The 24,154-nt window shown below is 33.4% G+C and overlaps 1 protein-coding gene and 1 long non-coding RNA gene across 2 annotated transcripts; one reads left to right on the forward strand and one right to left on the reverse strand.

Annotated features, from left to right (window-relative positions):
- Positions 1–9,549: 9,549 nt before the first annotated feature.
- On the reverse strand, positions 9,550–13,116 carry LOC110810650 (protein ETHYLENE INSENSITIVE 3). Its single transcript, XM_022036874.2, has 3 exons — positions 13,009–13,116; positions 12,874–12,921; positions 9,550–12,066 (listed from the first exon to the last, which is right to left on the reverse strand). The coding sequence occupies exon 3, from the start codon at positions 11,906–11,908 to the stop codon at positions 10,067–10,069; it is 1,842 nt and encodes a 613-aa protein (XP_021892566.1). The 5' UTR covers positions 11,909–12,066; positions 12,874–12,921; positions 13,009–13,116; the 3' UTR covers positions 9,550–10,066.
- A 5,642-nt stretch (positions 13,117–18,758) lies between these two features.
- Positions 18,759–21,546, forward strand: LOC148266160 (uncharacterized). Its single transcript, XR_015818914.1, has 2 exons — positions 18,759–19,000; positions 21,357–21,546. It is a non-coding gene; the product is annotated as an uncharacterized LOC148266160 (long non-coding RNA).
- Positions 21,547–24,154: the final 2,608 nt, after the last annotated feature.

Below are 24,154 nucleotides of genomic sequence, written 5' to 3' on the forward strand. Positions count from 1 at the left end.
TCTACTAGTGATCTGTAATTATTCTTAGAATTTTTTAAATTTTTACAAAATACAAAATTATACATCGTTAAACCTCAATTTACCGTAACGAGGAATAGAGTGAGGGATCCTTATTCAGATCGGTGTTTCGAGACGTTGTGCTATCTATTACGTCTCCTAACGGGTCCTAAATTTCTTGAATTTTTTTTGTGGAATCCAAAACACTCGTCACGTATTTAAAAATACTCTAAAAATTTAAAATTACTGTCCAAAACTCTTTTCAATTAATTTTAGAGTTTCAGCATGACGGCAGCGCCAGAGCCGCCCACGGCGATGGTTCACCCCACCTTGGCCAGTTTTGGTCGGTTTTGACTAGTTTACATGTATCCCTGTGGAAAAACACGTTAGGGGACCTCAGTTGGCTGAAAAATCACAAAAAAACGAACCAATCGGCAGGGGGGTCTCTGGGTGCGGCAACTCCACCAGTCTTCTTTCGCGGCTGGGGTTCATTCTTTATTTAACCTGTATAGAAAAGGATGGTGAGCACAATGATCAAAAAATCACGTGAAACATGAAACGGGAAGGGGCTCATCGAGGGAATTTTTGGATTTTGGCTGCGGCGGCTCCACTAGATTTTACCCGCGATTTTTGACTCACCTGCTATCCCTCTTGCTTCGATATGGCCACTAGGAGGCTCATAATTGAATTTCGTACGAGTAGGGGAAAATTTTATCTTTTTTAGCGGTCAGTAGTGACTCCGGTGAGGAAGCGATCGGCGGTCAGCATTCTTCTCCGACGCCTGGTTCTTCTTCTCAGGTGAGGGCTGGCGGCTAGGGTTTGGGTTCTCCTGCGATGCGAGTTATTTATACCCATCATGTTTCGATATAGACCGTCCATTCACGTCGACGTAGAGCGAGGAGGGTCGTTCGATCTTTGCTTATTTAGGCCGATTGCGTGGGCAAATCTAGATCGTTCATCGCGATTGATCTCGTTCGTTCAATCGCACCTAAGGAGGAGACGAATCTGAGTTGTTCACACTCGCAGGGTCGAACTTGGGCCGTCGGATCGCTGGGCACACAGTTCGCTTGCGTGACCTCTCTCGCGTGGCACCGACGTCAACATGTTTTGACATGCGGCGTACTCCTGTTTGTCGGGGCTGCTGACTAGGTTGTTCCACGTGGTTAAATTTTTTCTTTTTGTATTTTGACCTCTATTTCTAATTTTTCTTTTAAAAATACACCCCGAACTTAAATTTTCACCAATTTTTCTCAAAATTATTTTCAACTTCATCCCTAATTTATTTTTTCTCAAAAAATCAATTAAATAAAAATAAAATAAATAAAATAATTATTTTTATATAATTATTAGATAATTAATCTAATAAGATAATTATTCCGGGTGGATTTTTGAGCTCGGGTATTACATCTTTACCTATTCATTCACGCACGATATGTCTGTATCCATATTATTATAAATATACCATATATAACACCGACACTCAATACACACTCACTCACATACATATGAAACTTTGCAAAACACGTTTCAGAACAACACTTAAATCATCCATCAAACTTTTAAATTAATCATTTTGAGATCAATGAATCATTTTATGAAAACATAAAATCCTCGAATGAAAACTAATCTAATTCTTACCAGAATCTCCAATGAAAGAAGAAATAGCAAAGCTTTCACACCACTTTGGTTCCAGACAGTCGCTTTCCTTTTTAGTTTCATATTTCCTATTTTTTTAAAATTTTCATATACATGATTAAGGATTTAATTTAAAGTAATAACTGAATGTAAGGGGGAAGAAAATTTGCCAAAATCGGTGTCGAATTCGGGCTTTCTATTCGAAAGAGTGCAGTTTCGGTCTCTCTCTCTGATTACCTGATTTTTGGCATCGCACGATCTTTGAACAGATCTGGAATTCCGCATCGTGGTCTGCTTCACGCGGATCAAGTCCACCCAACACGCGCTGCAGCTAAGCACCGCGCGTCGCGCGCTGAGTGCCCAGCATCGTGTGTCGTGCACCCAACACTGCACATCACGCATCGCACACCCAGCATCGTGCGCCCAACATCGCACACCGTGAGTTCAGCATCGCACGCATCGTGCGCCCTACTTCCTTTTTCCTCTTTCTCCTTCCTCTTTTTTTTTTCTAGCCTGGGCCTGGGCTCTCTTCTCTCCCTTGGGCCTGATTATTACACACTCTCATTAGGCACCAAGAGTCAACTTTTTTTGTAAATACTACTAGTATCTAATCTATATCTTACTTCATATATATATATATATAAAGAGGTTGTGTTTCTTTAGTAACGTACCGCAAGAATTGTAGATAAATTTATTAATTATAAGTGCTCAAAGAAGCACAAATAGATTAGAAGATCTTATAACTATAAATATTTTGCTTAAATTTTTTATTACAAAGGTTTTATAAAGATTTATAATCAACCAACTACAATTGTATTGAATCATATACTCATAAATGTTCCTAAAATATATTATAATCACTTTATATCTATAATATATTAGTAGTAAAAAAATGATAAGTTATTCTATTATTACAAACAAAAAAGTGATTTACATTATAAGTTATATTGGGTATCCTATTAGAGAATACAATTATAATTGAATCTATTTACATTATAAGATCATCAATTCCTAATGAAATAGATATAGTTGTGGCTTGTAGGAAATCCAGAGTCTTTACTTGATTCATAATAAGTGATGTATATGTCATTCCAAAATAATCTATTAATCTGCTGATAAGTCGTTTTGTGATAGTTCCGTCTATCATTTTACTGTGAAATATCATATTGACCCATTTTACCGTAAGTATTTTCATATTCTGTAAAGTGGGATTTAACAATGAGTTTGAGTATTGGAAAACTTCGTGTTTTAAAAGGCTAGACTCGTTAATATTTTTTTAATAAATTATTGATTTACAAATTTACCCTATGCATAATGAATTATGAAACTTATATACTAAAGTTAATTAATTAAATACATAAATTACATATCAATAACTATAAATTACATATTTTGACATCATTTTTTTTTGTAACGGCCCCGGAATTTTAAAATGAAATATGTGTATTAAAAAGGTCGAATGCAGAAGCATAATAAAAATTTTGATTAACATCCCTTACACCAAAACCCAAAACGTGATCAAAGTATGAAAGAACAAACTAACAAAAAGGGAAAGTCGAAAATAAAAGCTATAAATATAACTACGGAGTCTTCAGGAGTCCCCTTCGCCGTCTTCCTACGGAACGGGCTCGGGAACAATGTCTTCCTGATCTGAAATAATTAAATAAGGAATGAGCTACACCAGCCCAGTAAAGACATCACACTATCTCACCGTCACGAAGGTAAAGGTGGGTAGAAAACACAAAAAGACTAATGGAGCATAATTTACAACAAATTCTTTTATCAATAATAAAATCTTTTACTATCCACTTACCTCGTTGAAGTTCATAAAATAATATACGAAAGCAATAACATTATCATCATCATGAAATCATATGAACTGTATAACATAATACTTATCACGCCTTTTGCATTTCAATCGTTACACAACATATTTTTCCTCATTTACCAGCCTACTAGTATCCATGGGGGTCCATAGGAGTCCCGCTACCCATGAACCCTTAACACTTGTAATCAGATTTCAGGGCCGTCCCCATACCCCGTCCGGTATGGGCGCCAAAACCATAAACCTCAATACCCTGTCCAGTATGAGGGTAAAACGGGTCGTCCCCATACCTCGTTCGGTATGAGAGACCATAATCCTGGTAGGGTTTCCTACGGACCCGGTCCGTCCACCATCTCCCAGGATATCTAGCAAGGCTGACTACATTATCCAATTATCAATTTACGTAACATTTTATTCCCTTTTTCCTTAGTCAGCATCATCAAATCACACACAAACAGGCAAACCAGTAATTTATGCCAAACAAGACAACACACAACATCGGGTTCTCAGTCATTCAATCTATAATCAATAAAACAGTGAAATATGCACACGAAACTATGAAATGAAAACATCAAACCTCATACTGCATTTAAAACTGTAAAATAGGACAAACAACAGCTGACCGACAAACACACCAGACTCAGGCTCCATTAGTGACCTTAAACAATTTCACACATCTATTGATTCATGAAATACTGTTTTATCATTTATTGAACTTTAATACCATGATAGAAAATAGGGTGAGGGGTCCTTACTTGTTTTTGGGGTCTGAATACGGCTCTACAGTGCGCCTACAGGCTGTCCCTAATTTTTCCTGAATTTTTTTTTCGGGGAACTGAAACGCACTACTGGTACCTGCACGTGTCCCAAAAAATCTTAAATTAGACCCGGGGCCCCTTTCGGCCAATATCACAATTCTGGCACGGCGGCTCCGCCGCTTGCGACGACGATTCGCCTTGGGTTGGCCGTTTTCGGCCGTTTCTGGCCGAATTCGGCCACACTTGCATCGGTCCCTGCGATAAAACAACCCTAGGGCCCTCGGGGGGCCAAAAAATTACGAAAAACTGAAGCTTACCGGCAGTGGTGCTCTCGGGTGCGGCAGCTTTTCGGCGAGGTTCGTGTTTTGGTGATTTGGCTCTGATCAACCTGTAGAAAAAAGAATGGTGATCACGGTGATATAAAAATTGTATCAAACGGAGGCCGGGAAGGGCCTCATTGGAGGCAAAAACTGAGGAGGGGCGCGGCGGCGCCGCTGGGTTTTGGCCGTGTTTTTCGGCCGTTTGGCCGGGATTTTGGCTCCGATTTGGCCACAGGGGAACTCAGCATTGAAAAACGAGCCAGGAGTATGAAATTTACCTTGATCGGCGGTCGAAAAACTCCCCGATGCGGCGGCGGGTGGCGGCGGGTGGCTCCTCCGGCGAGGGCAGGCGGCTAGGGTTTTTGTGGTCAAGTGTGGGGGTTTTATTTATACCCTTTTGCCTTTTAATCACAGCCGTCCATCTTGATTAAATCTAGGCCGTTCGTACTTGATTGAATCTGGGTCGTCCGTGCGCACGCTTGATCTGGGCCGTCCGTGCGCGCGGGGACGCATCTGGGCCGTCCAATCGCGCGCACGCGGATCACCCACGTGGCCCGTTCCCGGGTCGACGTGGTTTTGCCACGCAGCAGGTCCTGGTTGGCCAGGGCTGATGACTGGGCTGGTGACGTGGCGCTGACGGGGCGTAATTTTTCTAAATTGCGTTTTGACCTCCAGTTTCTGATTTTCTTTTCAAAAATAGCATCAGAATCTAAATTTTCACTCCTTTTCCCCAAAATCAATTTCAATTAAATCCAAATAATATTTTTACCCAATTTTATCATTATTATTATTTTATTTTTATTAAATTAAATTAAATTAAATAAATCAATTAAAATTCAAAAATTATAAAATAAACTAAATAAAATAAATTAAAAGATTAAAATAATAATAATAAAAATTATAAAATTAGTGGGTGTTACATTTTTCGTATTAAAAAAAAAGAAAATAAGAGAAATTTTCCTTAATTTCAACATATTGATTACACTATAAATAATTTTATTGAAATTCATATTTTATATAAAAGGGACAAATTTTCAATAATAAATTGTTGGAAAGCATATTATTTGAACCGTAATAGACACGAAACTATCAAAATCATTTCAAAGATTTTATATGTTATTCCTTTGACCAATTCCTTTTGTTTGAATCTATTTGTAAGCTTCTCTACCTTTGCCAATAATTCTAATTCTATTTCTTAAATGAATATATGTATATGTATATATATATATATATGTATGTATAATATCTATGTATGTACGTATGTATTGTAATGATTTTAGAATTTGGTAGGAGATTGTTAGGGAATTTTGTGGTGATATATTGATGTAATTAATATATATATATGTAATTAATTAAAATATAATTAATTTAGGATTTTTGTAGAAAGTGATAGTCCTCTACCATACATTAAAATGGGATAAGTTGTATAAATTATTTTTAAATACTTATATATAATTGTAATTGAGTTAATTATTTTTTATAAAATAATAATTTAAACCCAATGTACATTGCAGGTCATATTAGGTGATATATATATATATATATATATATATATATATTTTATATGACATGTTACTTTGTGATAATTTTCAATGGCATGCATGTTAATACTATGGTGTAATTTTTTTTTATAATCATATGGTATGCCATACCCTATTATAATATATATATATATATATATATATTGGGATAAATCATGAAATTGATCTTCAATTTTTTTGGGTAAAATTTTATTTGAACTACTTAGTTCAATAATATATCTAACTCAATAATTGTTGTTCGGATCAAATTATTTCATGGATTTTATAAACATATCAATAAATTAAATAATAAATTATATTATTTTTGTTAAATTTTATTTTAAAAAAATATTTAATTACGAATTATAATGAATATGACATCAAAGTCTCTTTTTAGAAAATAAAAATAAAAATATTAAATACAAATAATAAACTATATTATTTCGAATTAATTTAATCCGTTATGATTACCTTGATTAAATAATAATAATTTCACTGAAACTTAACTCAATTTGGTCGTCGTAACTCAACATTACGTTAATTTTATTGAGTTAAACGTTATAATTAATCATGTCATCTTATAATACCTCCACAAAGTGATAAAATTTTTATTATTAATAAAATTTTAACTCAGTAACTTTCAAATAAAATATAAAAATCTTAATTATAAAATTACAATATCATTGGTAACAATAATTCTTATTTAGTTACCAATAAAATTAATTTTGAATTTCCACAACTTAAATTTTATCAATAGTAAAAATAAATTAATTTAATTTGGAATTAAAAATTGAATTTCGTCGTACAAAAATTGATCCAATAATTTTTTTAGGACTAAAAAAATAAAATTAATTAACATGGAGAGGCATGTAACTTGTGTTGACTAATAATAAAATCAATGTTGAAAGTAATGACCATGTGCATGTGATTGTAATGATGTGTGGCATTCCTTTGTCTTAGTTTCAACAACAAATGAAAAATGATCTATGGATGACAAGACACCACCAAAAATATACTACTTTCCTAACCCTATATACATATATATATATGTATATATATGTATGTATGTATAGATATAGATATAGGAAATTAATTTTTGAAAATAAGGTAAAAAAGATAAAATATGTATGTTACAAACAATTATATGATATGATTAATAGATTTTATTTTGTATTCATATCAATATATACCCACATCTTTATTCCCCATTATACATAAGTTATAATTTTAAAAAATTAATTATATAACATATAATTTATAGTTAATTAAAAAATTTAGATAAATAATTATTATTTGTATTTTTATTTAAAAAAATTAAAGAAAGTGCTTTGGGGCATTTGTTTCTATAAAAAATATCATTTTTAATTTTTAAAATACGAAAAAAATTATTTACAATAAAATAAAATAATAATAATAATCTCTATATGAATTTATATAAATAGAACTGTTAAAAATCGCAACGGATAAACCTTATCGATTTGGTGTTACAGTAATCAGTAAATAATAGATAATTAAATAAATTTATCAAATTTATATACAAAATATGTAGAAATTTTTAGTGTAATTATTCGACCAATAAAAAACGAGAAATTTATTAATGAAGAATTAAATTTTTATTATATCATCATAACATGTCAATTTTCTATAGTTGGTCTCTCTAGGGATAAAAATGAAATTAAGAAGACAATTGACTTAACATCTATAGTCCATCCTACTTGGATTAAATAGAAGATGGGTACAACCTTGCAAAACAAAATGGTCATGATGGTATGTTTAAAAACACTAATAAATAATTATAAATTCTTCCGTTGAAATAAACCTTCGTAATTTTAGGCACGTGAAACATATTTTTTAGAAAAGTAAAACGAGAAGACGTAAAAAAAAAAATAAAACTGGTGTGACGTATTTGTAAATTTTATTCGCTAGCAATGTAAAGTTAATCACGTTCGATTATAATATAACATGATGTAAAATTATTGTGTATTGATATTGGGAAGATAAGTTAGAATTTCACAAATTTGCAAATGTTAAATTTATTTATAGTTGGTAGGTAATATAGTGATTATAAAACTCAATAAAAGAATAATTATACCTTAATTGATTGTAATGATTAATTAATTATTATGATATTAATTTTATTAATTGTATGATTAATAAGAATTTATTTTCAATTAATTAAAAAAAATAAATTTATTATTGTTGAAATTGGTTTTACTTTCTAAATTACATTCAAAGATACATTTAATATTAAAAAACTATATGTAATTATTTCATTGTTTTTTTATTTTATTTTATATACATATAGCACTTTTATTTCAACATAAAAATCAATTTTAACCGTATAAAAATTAACAATAAAGTTAAAATAATTTACTTAATAAATTGAGCAAAATAAAAATATTTTAAAATTATAAATCATCTTAAGAATAATGTCTTATTAATAAAACTATTAAATTATCATTAAAAAAAATTTAATTTTAAATTTAATAATATAAAAAAGAATATTTGGAGTAAAGGGTAGAAAAAGTTAAATTAAATATACAAGTAAAAGATTAAATAAATAAATATAGATAGAAGATAAGATGCGATAATTAAATAATTAAATACTAATTAAATAATATTAAAATGGGGCCCACCCGCCATAAAGCAATGAAGTTGATAAGTTCCAAACATTAGAACTTGGAAGAACAAGTTGAAGAAAGAGACTTGACAGCTGGCCGACGCACATAATGAATCAATGACCGAAGACTTCAAAGAACAGGGAGGGAGGGAGGGAGGGAGAGGGAGCCGCCACATGGGTCCCACCACCACCATCGCACACGATGATGATTCACGGTCAACCGTCGATCTACTGCAACTCCATGGTAGTGGTGGTGGGTCTCATCACATGGGATAACTTTCTCATCCTCCCCACCACCACCCACATCAATATCCATTTACATTACCAGACAAGTCTTGCTTTCAACCCTACCCTCCCCCCCTCCCTCTCCCCACCTCCCCATGTTCTCGTTACAAGACAAAATTCCCCACTAAACTCCAATACCACTTCCCCCACCCTTTCAAACCCACAAAATTTACTTGGATCCTCACGTTAGATTAGATTAGATTCCCTTTTCATGAGTTAAAAATACATAATTTATGGTAAAGTTAAAAACTTTTTACCCTCAAATGAGGTAAACCGTTTCGGCCTTTAAAAACGAACTCTTAACTCGACAATTATCTCGACTCTTACTTTCTTTCATGTTAGAAAATTAGTTTCGACTCTTGTCGACGGCAAAAAGTGAGAGACTTACAAAGAAAGCATTGACCTTTTCTCTGGATGATACTTCAGAAAAGTCGAAAGTAAAAAAATACCTCATCTAACCTAGAATCGGTATTTGCCACCAAATTGAAAACAAAAATATTCCCAGAAAGAAAAATCTTCAAAAAAGATCTGGGTCGAGAAGAATGAGAACTGAATCTAAACTAGAAGTCGATACTTACTAACAGACTGATTCGAGAAGAAAAAAGATTCAAATTATATTACAGAGAGCTGTTTTGAAGATAATACAAGTTAAAAGAAGAGGAGAAAAAATGACAAGCACAGAGAAAGAACAAGATAGAAAATTACAAACCTAACTTATTTATGTCACAAAAAAAAAGTCATCAATAATTGATTTAGCGGGCAGGCTTTATCATGGGATCATATCAACTTCTTATTCTTCATCCCATTTCAGCTCCTTCCTGCTAAAGCTAAATTCTACAGCTACAAGTGAAAAAGAAAAAAAAAAAAAAAAAACCCAACAGACAAAAATTACAGTAACTGACAACAATATTTAGCTTCTGAAACTTTTGCAGGTCACAGCCGTACCAAGGTCAAGTCCTGCCATGGAAGCTTTTAGTAGTTTGTAGTAGTAACAGTAGACAGAGAGATATGACATGAAAGAAAGCATCCAAGAGGATATATGAAAGCTGCTTCTGATATTTAAGTTAAAAAGAACCATCCAAAAACAAGAACCTTCATTGAAGTAGTTACTGGAACCAGATCGAAACATCCTGCTGTTTCGGCAGTGTGTCCATCCCTACTGCTTGTAGGTCCTCTTTGTAATCGAATGAAGCCAAATCAAAGGGAGACCCAAACATCAGCTGGAAATTGTGGTTATTATGGTTGGCCTCAAATGGAGAGTTCATAACCTTAAGACGTTCTAATTGATTATCGTTTTGTGAAAACATTTGATGGTTATCGGGTACGTTGGATTCTTCAAAGAAGTTTCCCTCCATGACTCCTCCTTGCCCATGGAAGTATTGGTCCTGGTGATGCTGAATTTTTGGCTGAAGAAAAGTTTGAGCCTCAGTAACTGAGTGGTTACCCTGGTTTAAATTCTTGTTTCCTTGAACATTGTGGTCGTAGATTGACATGAGCTCACCAATCATCTTTTGCCCATCTTCTGGTACGCCAAGTCCAGATAGATCAATAGATGGCTGGACTGAGTTAGCTTGCTTAGGTCGGACAAACTGTTGAGGAAAGATGACCGGTTTTACTTCACTAACATGAAAGTTTGAGGATCCAAACTCCAAAGAACTGCCTCTATATGGACAACTCAATTGGTGGTTATCCCTCGAAGTCCTGTCATGAAAACCCAAGCGGAGTTCACTATATGGACATTGAGTGTGCTCACATGTATAGATCTTCTGATCCATCATCATGTTTAGGTCATTTGAGGGCTTCCGCTTGCGAATGAAATCCAAGTTTGAGATAACTTCTCCTCGGATTGGAAAAGGTGGCTGTTGCTGAATTGCCCGCATTCTCTCCACTCCCAAGTTAGGTGGATTGAGTTTCTCAGGTTTGCGCTCTTGCACATCAAAGTTTGGCTCATCTTCAGCACCTTCAACATCAAACTCACTACAATCATTAATGACCAAAGACCCACTTCCTCCATTTGAGGACAGAGGGGGACAGGAATCTGGGTAGAGCTCCCGGGCCAAGGCCTCCTCCTGGTTGATGATGGCAAGCCATGTAGCACTCTCTTTCGCTGTCATCTTGTCCTGCAAGCACTTCGACTGCCTTACAAGCTTCCGAATCTTGGCAATGTCTGGAGACATATGCTTAATTACTGCGGTGAGGACACCAACCTTCCACGCCTTCTTCAAGTCATGGGGTTTCTTGTAAGGTGGAGGACCTTGATCCTTAGGCAAACCTAGTTGAGGCCACCATTCCTCCTTCCCAGTTGGCCACCACGGAGGGGGAACACCTTTCTCCAATGGAAATCGCCTCTGAGGAGGATCACAGTGTTGCATTAGTGCAGATAAAAGTGAACCAAGAGTGGTATCTTGAAGCTCCTGTAACGTGTGCGGGGTAGGTCCAATTGGATTGGATCCTTCGTTCTTGCCAGGAATAGAATTTTCAGCTTGGTACTTGGCTATGGCAGCAGGACCATTTCGATCAAACCTGACTTTGTCCTTCCACCATTCTCGAAGATTGTCAGATGCGCCTGTTACAGGCTTGCCCTTCTCTGGGATAATTCCATAAACAAAACCTTGAGCTTTGCAAACTTCCATCATCTTAAGCATGTATTTCAAGATCCCATCTTGAGCCCGGGACATCTTCTTCCTCCTAGCCTGCTCTTGGGACTGACGCTGCTTGGCAACATCACTACCCTCCTTACTCTTACTCTGCTCCTTGAGCCGTTTAAGGCGCATTTTGTCCCTCCACATCCTCCTCTCAAGCTCGTCCACATCAATCTCTTCATCGGTGTAATCATCCTCCACCGTGGCCTCTGGCTCGGTTTGAGGGGCAGGAACATCTCCTCCAGAAAAAGGAGCACAAAAGAAGTCCATATCACCACAAGGTCCCATATCATCAAACATCATCATTTTTTATTCCCGATCAACACCAAATCAACCCAGAATTCAACAAAATCTGACACAAATTTCAACCAGCAAGCTTCGAATTCCCTTCTTTCCTTTGACTATTCGTTAGAATAGTCAGAAAATTCAACTTGCAGAAGATTGAAATCGATATATCCTTCTACCTGAAAATATAATTAAGAACACATAATTTTAAGTCAAATAACTGAATCAAATGACTGAAAATCCTAGAATAAGGTCTAGATTTAAGAACATCAAAAGGTCAGATACCAACAAAGTCATCATCCCATCAAAAATCAAAAAGTTTAATTCAATAGAAATCCAAAAAACAAAGTACTCATGGGAAAATCATCCATTCTTCTCCTCATATGTAAAGAAAATTAGATCTTAGAGATTGACTGAAATTTTCCCATAATTCTTCCAACAAAAAAACATTAATCCTTATCAACCATCAATAAACACCTTCAAAATCTTTATAAATCAAAAAATTTCCTAAAAACATTAAATAGATCAAAATAATCCTCAAGTAGCACGTAAGCAGGATATACTGAAATCACTAAGCAATAAGAAGACAACAAGAAAAATTAATTAACAACAGATAGATTCTCAACTGAAACAATCAGACATCAAAAACAATTTTAACCCCTAGATCTCTCACCTAGAAGTCAACTTGCCCGTAAAATCACTAGAGAAGAACACAAAAATTTTCCAGAGGAAAAAAGGAACTGATCTCAAGCTGACAGGATCAGGAACAACCATAAACCTCAATCTTCTCTTTGAATTAATCAAAACCCATGTCCTAAAACTTGGAAAAACACATAAAATCGACAGCCAAAAATCAAAGATAAGGCAGATCGATTACACAAAAAAAAACACAGACCAGACAAAATATGGGATAATATATATAGCTATATACATATAAAGCTGAGATGAAATGAAAACATGGGAAAAATGATCGGAAACAAGTTTACCAGGGAAAATCAGAGACGGGTCTTTGCCACTAAGCTCAAAAGTCAACACTGAAAACATACAACGACTTTCAGAGAGAGAGAGACAGAGAGAGAGAGGTTTCAGGTTTAAGATGTCGAGATACAGGAGTGACGAACCTTTAGAGAGAGCATGAGGGGAGGAGAGAGGGTGGAAGACCGCTGGGGTAAACTTTTTCTTGACGATGCATATATATATATATATATAAATACGCTGCATATATACGTATAAAGCTGGTGGTAATAAATATAAGAGAAAAGAGAGAGGAGGAGTAATTAATGTAAGAAAAACTAAATTAAAATTATAAAATAAAAAATAAAAAAGAAAATGAAAAGCACAAAACGACAAAACTTCTCACGTTTAGCAAATCCAACCTCCTTTACTTTTTACATGCCCGTTTTCAGTTTTTATTTTTTAATTTCTATTTTTTAAATATATATTTTATTAGAAAATTTGGTGTCTAAATTAATTAGTAAATATTTTTAATTAATTTACTATTATATATATATATTATTTTTTATTATTACAAAATTAACTTCAATAGAAATAGTAGATATGGTAAATAATTATTGATTTTAAGTTAAATTTTAGGTTCGATATCTTTATTTTGATCGAATAAGAAATTAATTTAATTTTAACGCGTTAACAAAATTTTGGCGCTAAATAAAAAAAATTAAAATTTAAAATCTTATAAAATAAAATCATTAAATCCTTTGAATCTTATTAATTAAAAAAATACGATTTTAAATTATAATTAGTTCAGCACCGATAAAAAATTTTTAAGAAATTTTAAGAATTTTTATTATACGTTTGTTCTAATACTCAACTCTCTCTTTTTAAAATTTAGAGATACTGAATCAATCGAACGTACTCCTAATACTTGTTTTATTTTTAGAATACCTCGTGTTATATATATAACAAGATGTCAATTTTTTTATATGAAATTTTAGTTATTAAGATATTTTTAATTAAATTAAATTAATTCTTGTGTGAAACTTGAAATTCATATAAAAAACAATATTATTACATCATAACAAGATCGAATATGGAATTTTATACATAAGGAAATATTTGTGTGTTAATTAATTTAAGAGTTATAATTTTTAAAAATATGATTTTTAAAGAAAAATATTTTTATTTATATATTTATTGTTAAAATGACATAATAGTGATAAATATATATATATGGTATTTTAATATAATAAATCAATTAAAAAATATTCAATTTTTTTTTTCAATTCCTCTAAATTATTATTAATAATTATACATATCTTAATCTTAAAGAGAATTTTTATTTTTATCTTAAAACTCTTTATATATTAAATTGTAATAAAATTTATTACATGAATTTTCAAAACTTAAAGCTAAGAATATTTATATGTAGAAATTAATTAATTAATTACATTAAAATTTGAAAAAAAAATTATTATTATGGAAAAAAATAAATTATATAATAATTTCAATAATTAGATCATATTTATTTTATTATATTCAAAAATCCAGACTAATTTTTTCTCCCTCCGGTCAACTCCATTATTCGGATATTTCCGAACGAGACAGAAGAAAACATTTTTCTATGCAACTCCTGAATTTAACACCTTATTTTCAGTGTTTTTTTTTATTAAAAAAATTATTATTTTTGGACAAGACAAATGATAATTTAATTACAAGAGTTAAAAATTACATACACAATAATTATTAATTATATAGAATTATAATTTTTTTTTTAGTTTAATTACAAAATTGTTACTTATTTTTTTTACAATATACAACTATCTAGCACCAAAATAATATAATAATTATATAACATTACGATATTCGAAAGCTAGACAAATTCAATATCCGACAGTTATAATTTTATAATGTAAGAAACTTATGTAGATATTTAAACTGACCATTGAATTCTATTTATACTTTTATTTAAGTTTCGATCTCTCATTAACTTTATTTATCACAAAGTTAACCAGTTTATCAATATTTCTATATTTATTTAACAACGACTCCGATAAGCACATAAAATTATGAGTCATCAACTGACCAAATCTCTGTACTCGTTACATCTACCGTATGGTGCAAACTTTATACGAACCTCATATACAATTCTACATTCATTACTTAAATTATTTTATGAAAGATCAATATTCTACACGTACATTAACTTATGTGGTAATAAGTTCTATAACTTATTTTGTTCAGTACATTCTCTAATTCTAACTCTTATCTCTATAACACTATAAATTATGCGGATCGGAGAAAATTCATACAACTATTTATTTTTATATTGCTCTTAACCTGAATTTTTTGGTTAGAATGTGTGAGAACTAATACCTTGCACATTTAGGTTATACAACTACATAATATACTATCATAATACATATATGTTGTAATTATGTGTATATAGAAACACAACTTTAACCCATAACCGCTTATACAATTATAACACAATATCATAATAATGACGTAAAAAACATATAGTTTGGATACAGTATCACTTATATAAGAAGAAAAATATAAACTATCAAATTAATAAATGGTTAATAAATATTATAGTAAATTAAATTTTAAGTTTAAGAACTCGTCATTTTGTGAGTGTATTATAACAAAACAGTAGTTAACTTATAATACTTGATTCAGTGAGAACGATAACTTAATTCACCAGTGTATTTGTGAGGTTGTAATAACTAAATTCGACTAAGTCTTAACAAACTTATTTTATTTCTATACGAAAAAAACATTCTATAGCAATTAAATTCCATAACTGGAGTAACCATAATAGTTAAAAAATCCTACGTACTATTTTTATTCGTATAAAAAGTATTACGTTTAGGACAAATGCACATGAGCTTTGCTATTAAACGAATAATTTTACGGTAAAATATTATTAATCTCTATAGTAATAATAGTAATTAGGGTTTAATACTTAGGTTTTAATCATAATAATAATAGTTATTAACAAAGTTTATAAATCTTAATCTCTCATCATAAAATTAATATTTAAATTATGAATAAAAAAAATCATATTTTCAATATGTATACAGAAGATAAGGTGAAAATTATTTTACTTAAACTATATATATATATATATATGTTATATATACAAATCTCATTATACCAAAAATCTGATGATAATAATAAAAAATTAATTAATTAAATATTAAAAGATGAATATATAATATATTGTACGTAACGCCCAGGTTCAATTATTATTAATCCAGTAATTTTTTGAGGTACAAAGTATAATGTCCGGGCTCGAAAATCATCTTGGAATGAATTTTGTATTCATAAAACAATTATAAAAATAATTAATTTAATTTTATTAAATTTTTGAGAAAAAATAAATTATATATAAAATTGAAAGCAATTTTGAAAAAAATAAGTAAAATTTGAATATGATGGGTATTTTTTTAAAAAAATTTGAAAACACAGAGTTAAATTGTAAAAAAAAAAAAAATTCGACCACGTGGGACAGCCCGGTCATCAACCCCAGCGAATCAGAGCATGGCGCATGACAACCTCACTGACATCGGCACCACGCGGGAAGCCATGCAAGCGATCCAATTGTTCGGCGATCCAATGGTCCAGATCTCATCATGCACGCATGAACGGTCCAAATGTGTTCTCTCTTTAGACGCCATCGAACGGTCAGATTTAATCCAATCGCAGTCCATATTCATTATCTGAATAAGATAGATCCGACGAACAAGAGAGGACTACGTATCCCCAAACGGACAGTCCAGATCGACACATGATAGGTATTTAAACATCGCATCCCAGGGAACCCTAACCCTAGCCGCACCTGCTCTCGCTGGAGAAGAAGAACTAAATGCTAAAGAAGGAGACCGGCTACCGGTTGCCGCCGCACCGGAGCCATTGCGGACCGCCAAAAAAGGTAAAATTTTTTCATCCCTTCTTAGAATTCAATTTTGAGCCTCTATGCGGCCATATCAGAGCAAAAGGCGTGGCGGGTGAGCAAAAAATCGTGGGTAAAGTTTGACAGAGCCAGAGCGGCCAAAACCCTAAACCCTCTTTGATGACCGTCCTTCCCGTTTTCTGTTTCATATGATTCTTTGATCATTGTGTTCATTGTCCATTTTTGTGCATGTTAGCAGAAGAAGAAACCCCAATCGTGAATAAGAACTGGCAGATCCGCTGCACCCGGAGACCTCTTCGCCAGTAGGTTCGATTTTTTGATTTTTCTGGCCAATTGAAGCTTCCTAACGTATTTTTTTTCATAGGAATACGTGTAAAACCAGCCAAAATCAGTCAAAATTGACCAGGTCGAGACGAACTGCCACTGTTGAAGGCGCAGTCGGCGTTAGAGCACGATAGCACCGCTGTGCCAGAATCTTAAAATTGGCCGAAAAGGGTTTTCAATACCAACTTTAGGTTTTTGGTATATTTTTTAGTATGTGACGAGTATTTTGATTTATGCTGAAAAAATTTAGAAAACCTAGACTCGTAAGGAGACGTAGTGGGTAGTACATCATTTCAACACACTGATTTAGGTAAGAATTCCTCATCATATTCTCTGTTACGGTAAATTGAGCCTTAAAAATCAATAATTTTGTGTTTTGTAAAAATTAAAAAATCATAATAATAATTACAGGTCAGTGGTAGTGCCGGAAGTGGTCAGTGTACGATTATCGTAGTTTATTCTTCATTTTCTTCTGTATTGCTTAAACTGTTTGCTATTAAATTATGTTTATTAAATTGCTAGTTTGAACTGTGTCCTCGGTTATCTGGTTTATTTGGTTCCCCCTGCATTGTTTATTTGTTTATTTGGTTACTTGGTTATCATAAACCGTATTGCTTTCTTAGATGTCTTTTAGGTTAATATATAAATATGTAATGAGGCATTGATATGCGATTGATGATTGTTGGGATGATGAAGATCTATATATTTGAAAACTTACTGGGTACCCTGGGAAAGAGTAGACGAACCCGGTACATGGAGAACTTGACTGTGGACATTACCTCAGTCAGACGGGCTTGAGAAATCCCATACTGGAAGGTTTTGGGAGATATAATTCACCTTCATACCGGACGAGATATTGAAGTGATGGTACGTTTGGCGTTCATCACCGGACGGGATATGGGGACGATCATGTTAATTTTCAATCTAGATACTGAGTTCACGAGGAAGGGGATATCTCTATGGACCCTTAGGGGTCCCAGTAAGTAGGTTAAAATGAAGAGTTATAGATCTTATGTATGAAATTAAAATGTCATCTGGTTACTTGTCTTCATAGGTTGATTTTGAAAAACCCGTAATGGTAAGTATGGAATAATCGTTTTAATTTTAAATGTATTTACTTAAATCAAAAGCTCAATTGGTTGTTTCGTAATTTTTACTAACCTTCAATTTTCCGTATTAGTGATTAATGTGATATCCTTATTGAACTAGTGTAAATCAACATTTTATTAACCAATTCATATCAAGAAGACCAAAATTCAAATTTCGATCAGTAAGAGGGTTGTGAGTAGTTCATCTTCCAGACTCCTTTCAAGTGCTAGTGAAGGTTAACCCCTTATAATATTTATTTATTTATTTTAATTATTATTTATTTTTTTATGAACTAATCTATAGTTAACATTCTCGTAAATTTATTGGGCATTTCAATTTACTGTGTAAGGAATGTAAATCTTAATTTTATTGTTCACTTCCGCATTTAGATAATAAATTTTGTTCTTTTAGTTCGAGCCTTTACACAAAGTACTTAATTTTTGAATATCTAATTTTAAATTATTCATGGTAAATAATATTAATTATTTATAATTTTTACAATAAATTAATTTTTTTAACGTGAAATTGCTTTTTATTAATTAATATAATTATTTAAAAATTTAATTATTTTACGAAATTGCCCTTCTATAAATTCCACCATCTACCACCAATTTGCAGATGCGAAACTGAAGAGAGTGAAGAAGCCGAGCCCTAGCCTTGGTGCCATTTTCGATCAGCTTGCAGATTTGTGAATGCGGACGGTTTCCGATCAGCGAACGAACAGTAGCTTCTTCTCCATTGAGCGGCGAAGCTTCCTGACAACAGCTTCTCCGGTGAACACTCATGCGAATGGCGAATTCTTCTCCAGCGAACCGCAGCTTCTTCCGGTTTGCTTCTTCTTCCTCTGCAAACTAATATATATATATATATATATATTAATTTTCAAAAGATTTATATGTTTTTAACTAATTTTTGTGATTTTGTGTTATTTAGTTATAACTAAATTAGGAATTACGATTTTGTTTTAGGAAGAACTTAGTGCTTAAGATTAAGAATATGACTTGTTGAGTTAGAGAGAAATTGCTACTTGAAATTAGGGCTTGTTGGATTTAAAAATAACTTAGTGCTTGAAATTATTTGTTTGTTAGATTTAGAAATTAATTAGTGCCAACTTAGAGCTTAAGTGTAGCACCCGGAAAGGAGGAGAAAAAAAAAAAAGCCACGTCAGCAGGCCCGGTCAGTAGTCCCGGCCAACCGGGGCCTGCCACGTGGCAAGACCACGTCACTCTGAAGGGTAGCCACGTTGGTGATCCGCGTGGGTGAAATCCGACGGCCCAGATCAATCGCGCGATCGGACGGCCCAGATACAATCGCACGGACGGCCCAGATTCAATCAAAAACGAACGGCCCAGATTAAAACAAAATGGACGGCTGAGATCAAAAGGCAAGGGGTTATAAATAGAACCTCCACACCAGACCACAAACCCTAGCCGCCTGCCGCTCGCCGGAGAAGACGAACCAGAGGCCGACCGCCGCCACCCGCCGCCGCACTGGGGAAATTTCTGACCGCCGATCGAGGTAAATTTCATACCCCGGACTCGTTTTTCCACGCTGATTCCTCCTATGGCCAAATCGAAGCCAAAATCCTGGCCAAACGGCCGGAATACGCGGCCGAAGACCAGCGGCGCCGCCGCGCCCCCTCTCGGTTTTTGCCTCCGACGAGGCCCTTCCCGGCCTCCGTTCGATGCAATTTTTATATCACCGTGATCACCATTCTTTTCTCTACAGGTTGACCGGAGCCGAATCACTAAAACACGAACCTCGCCGGAGAGCCGCCGCACCCGAGAGCGCGGCCGCCGGTAAGCTCCGTTTTTCCGTGATTTTTTGGCCCCCCGAGGGCCCTAGGGTTGTTTTCTCACAAGGACCGATGTGAGTGTGGCCGAATTCGGCCGAAAACAGCCAACCCGAGGCGACTCGCCGCCGCCAGCGGCGGCGCCGTCGCTGGAGCACGGCGGAGCCGCCGTGCCGGAGTTGCGATTTGGGCCGAAAGAGGCCCTGGGCCTAATTTGGGTTTTTTTTGGAACACGTGCAGGTACTGTTAGTGTGTTTCAGTTCCCCGGGAAAAATTCAGGGAAAATTAGGGACGGCCTGCAGGCGCACTGTGAATCGTATTCGGATCCAAAAAAAAAAAAACAAGTAAGGACCCCTCACCCTATTTCCTATCATGGTATTAAAGTTCAAAATGATAAAACGGTATTTCTTGAATTAACGAATGTGTGAAATTGCTTAAGGTGGCTAATGGAGCCCGAGTCTAGTGTGATTGGTGATTTACTGTTATTTGGCTTGTTTACAGCTTTAAATGCAAAATGAGGTTTGATGTGTTCATTTTACAGATTTGTGTGCATATACTACGTTTTTATTAATCATGGGTTGAATGACTGAAAAACTGATACTGTATGTTGTCTGTTTGGCATGAATTACTGTTTTGCTTGTTTGTATGTGAATTGATGATGCTGACTGAGGAAAAGGAAAATGAAAGATTGTGTAGACTGATAATTGTATTATGGGGGTCAGCCTGACTAGATATCCTGGGAGATGGTGGACGGACCGGGTCCGTAGGGAACCCTACCGGGATTGTGGTCTCACATGCCGGACGGGGTATGGAGATCTTATGGTTTTGGCGCCCATACCGGACGGGGTATGGGGACGGCCCGTTTCACCATCATACCGGACGGGGTATTGAGGTTTATGGTTTTGACGCCCATACCGGACGGGGTATGGGGACGGCCCGTTTCACCCTCATACCGGACGGGGTATTGAGGTTCATGGTTTTGGCACCCATACCGGACGGGGTATGGGGACGGCCCTGGAAACTGATTATGAATGTTAAAGGTTAACGGGTAGCGGAATCCTTATGGACCTCCACGGATACTAGTAGGCTGGTAAATGAGAAAAAGATATGTTGTACAATGATTGAATTACAAGAGGCGTGATAAGTGTTATGTTTTACAGCTTATATTATTCAATGATTATGATAATGTTATTGTTTTTCTTATATTGTTTTCATAAATTCCACCGAGGTAAGTGGATGGTAAAGGTTTTCATGTTAATAAACGAGTTTGTTGTAAATTATGCTCCATTGGTCTTTTTGTGTTTTTCTACCCACCTTTACCTCCGTGACGGTGAGATATCGTGATGTTATTACTGGGCTAGTGTAGCTCACTCCTTATTTAACAATTTCAGATCAGAAAAACATGGTTCCCGAGCCCGTTCCGCAGGAGGACGACGAAGGGGATGCCTAGAGACTCTGTAGTCATACTCATAGTTTTATTTTCGAGTTTCTCTCTTAGTTAGTTTAATCTTTTATATTTTAAGTACGTTTTTGGTTTTTCGTGTAAGGGATGTTAACTGAAATTTTGATCTCGCTTCCGCATTTGATATATTTAAATACTCATTTCATTTTAATATTTCCGGGGCCGTTACATTAAGGCTGAAGCACTAATTTTAGAAAGAACACTTTTGAATAAGAGTAGATAATTTAAGTTCTGAGTCATATTCTTATTATTATTTTAAAGAGAACTGATTTCTTTTCTTTTCTTTTTTTTTTGAAAAAGAAGCATTATGCCTTTTTACGAAGTATTCGTTCTAACGATATGATACAAGAATCCGTTTAAGTGCTATTATATAAGTACTAATGCTTTGGATTCCATTAGAACTTTGCAGTTAAGCGTGTTTTGACGAGAATAGTATTAAGATGAGTAATATCTTGAAAAGTCTTTTTGCACCGAACTTTTTAAATCTATGTTATTGTTTTTTTTTAAAAGAAAAAACGATATGATACAAAAATTTTGTGTTTAAACTAAGTTTGATTACATATACTATAATTATCAATTTGGTGCCTCTCGAAGATGAGAAAAGACGAGTGATAGAATTATATTTGCTATATATGGTCAGAATTATATTCGATTCTAACAATTAAATGGGAGGAAAACATTTCTCTTTTAATAATTTTTCCTCTATTTTATCACATATGATAGAATTTTATTCGTGTCAACTTATTTCTTTCTAAAAGAAAATTTTGGCACCTCAATTTTTTTTTCAAAACTCCAAACTTTCATTATAATGATTATTTTCTAAACGATCATTCTGATGATGTTTTTCGTTTAAAATTTTTTTAAGTAAAACAACTTTCAATTGAAACTCCTATAGTTTATCATTTAAGGATCATTTGGACCATTCATTATCTTCTTGTATTTGTGTGACCTTTTAGAGTCACGGTCCAATGCTAACATGTTAACACTTTCAAATTTGGATTTCGTGGATAGTATTAACATATGATAATAATCTATCTCCGAGTATATTTTTTTTATGTGAATCTTGCCAAAAGTGAATTTTTATATGAACAATTTACATGTAGTTCGATGCTTTCTGTTATCTTATGCCTGTGATTAAAATGAGAAATGTATTATATTCATTTCATGTATATCTATCATTATATAATTTGAATAGTTAATGTATCCCGATTTCAGTTAAAATTCATTTTTAATTAATTATATTATCGGACAAGAGATTTGCATATTTAACTCTATAATTATAGATCATTGAATTATTTCTATTCACATCTATGAGCATTGAAACATGCCAAATGACTACTATTTGCAATCAATTTTATAATAGTAAACATTGTAGTACCTAAGTATGGCAGAATACTCATGGGATGGCTTGTAGTAATCTTTGAATTTAAAGACTAACTTTCTACTTATTATAATGGATCCAACAAGCTTGACAAGTAATATTTCACTTTTTCTTTTCAACTAATCATTACATATGATGTCTAAATCAATAAATTACTTTTACATACATCTTAGTTTTATTAGTCGACACGATACCAACAAAAATGTTTGTTTCTTTGGTGAGATTATATGAACACATGCATGAATCAAAGTATGTTACTACACTACGGTTTTATCACAAGAAATAAGGAATTGGCGAGTTACGTCTTATCATGACGCAACTCTACTATTGAGTTAAAAGAACTTATTCGGTTCAATTACTAAATGAGTCATTAGACTAATACGGTTTATCTATATTATAAATATATATAATAAATTTATAATAGTCAGTAGCTGATTCAGTAACGATGATCTTAGTTGACTTACATATTAAAAATAGGTTTAATGATATTATATTTAATAAATATCAATGCAATAAATGTTTGTTTCTTTGGTGAGATTATATGAACACATGCATGAGTCAAAGTATGTTACTACACTACGGTTTTATCACAAGAAACAAAGAATTGGCGAGTTACGTCTTACCATGACTCAACTCTACTATTGAGTTAAAAGAACTTATTCAGTTCAAATACTTAATGAGTCATTAGACTAATACGATTTATGTATATCATAAATATATATAATAAACTCATAATGGTCAGTAACTAATTCAGTAACGATGATCTTAGTTGACTTATATATTAAAAATAAGTTTAGTGATATTATATTTAATAAATATCAATCCAATAAATTGATTCAAAGGTATAATACTTACAACTTCAAAAGAATTTACGAAATATTAAGTGAAGTTTTTGATTTTGTTATTATTTCATTTTGTTAACTAGATTTCACTTATATAACGAAAGTAAAAGTTCTTATTTTGAACAGATAGACATTCAATTCATGATTGTTACGATATGTTTAAAATTTTAATATAACTAATTAGCATAATTGGTGAAATGTCAATTGTTCACTTTTACCATATTATGTTTGTGGCCTAGACTTCCAATTGGGCTCATGTTTGGGGCTCAAATAGAAAAATTTAGGCTTATGGGTTTCTCCTTAGGATTGATTAGTTTGTAAATTCAATGGGCTGGATTTGTTTGTATATTGAACTGAGGCAATGTTTAATCAACCCACTATCTCCTTATGTTAGAGATGAGAGTTATAGATAATGTTTGTGTTGGGTTGGGAGGTATATATATATATATTTGCATGCATAACTATGTAAGTATTTGAGGTAAATTCAAGATGTCTACAATCCAA

The sequence above is a fragment of the Carica papaya genome, chromosome 5 (assembly GCF_054855325.1).
Source record: "Carica papaya isolate Zhongbai chromosome 5, ASM5485532v1, whole genome shotgun sequence".
Lineage (NCBI taxonomy): Eukaryota > Viridiplantae > Streptophyta > Magnoliopsida > Brassicales > Caricaceae > Carica > Carica papaya.

Coding starts and splice junctions, on each gene's coding strand:
- LOC110810650 (XM_022036874.2), bottom strand. CDS start 11,908: ATGATGATGTTTGATGATATGGGACCTTGTGGTGATATGGACTTCTTT.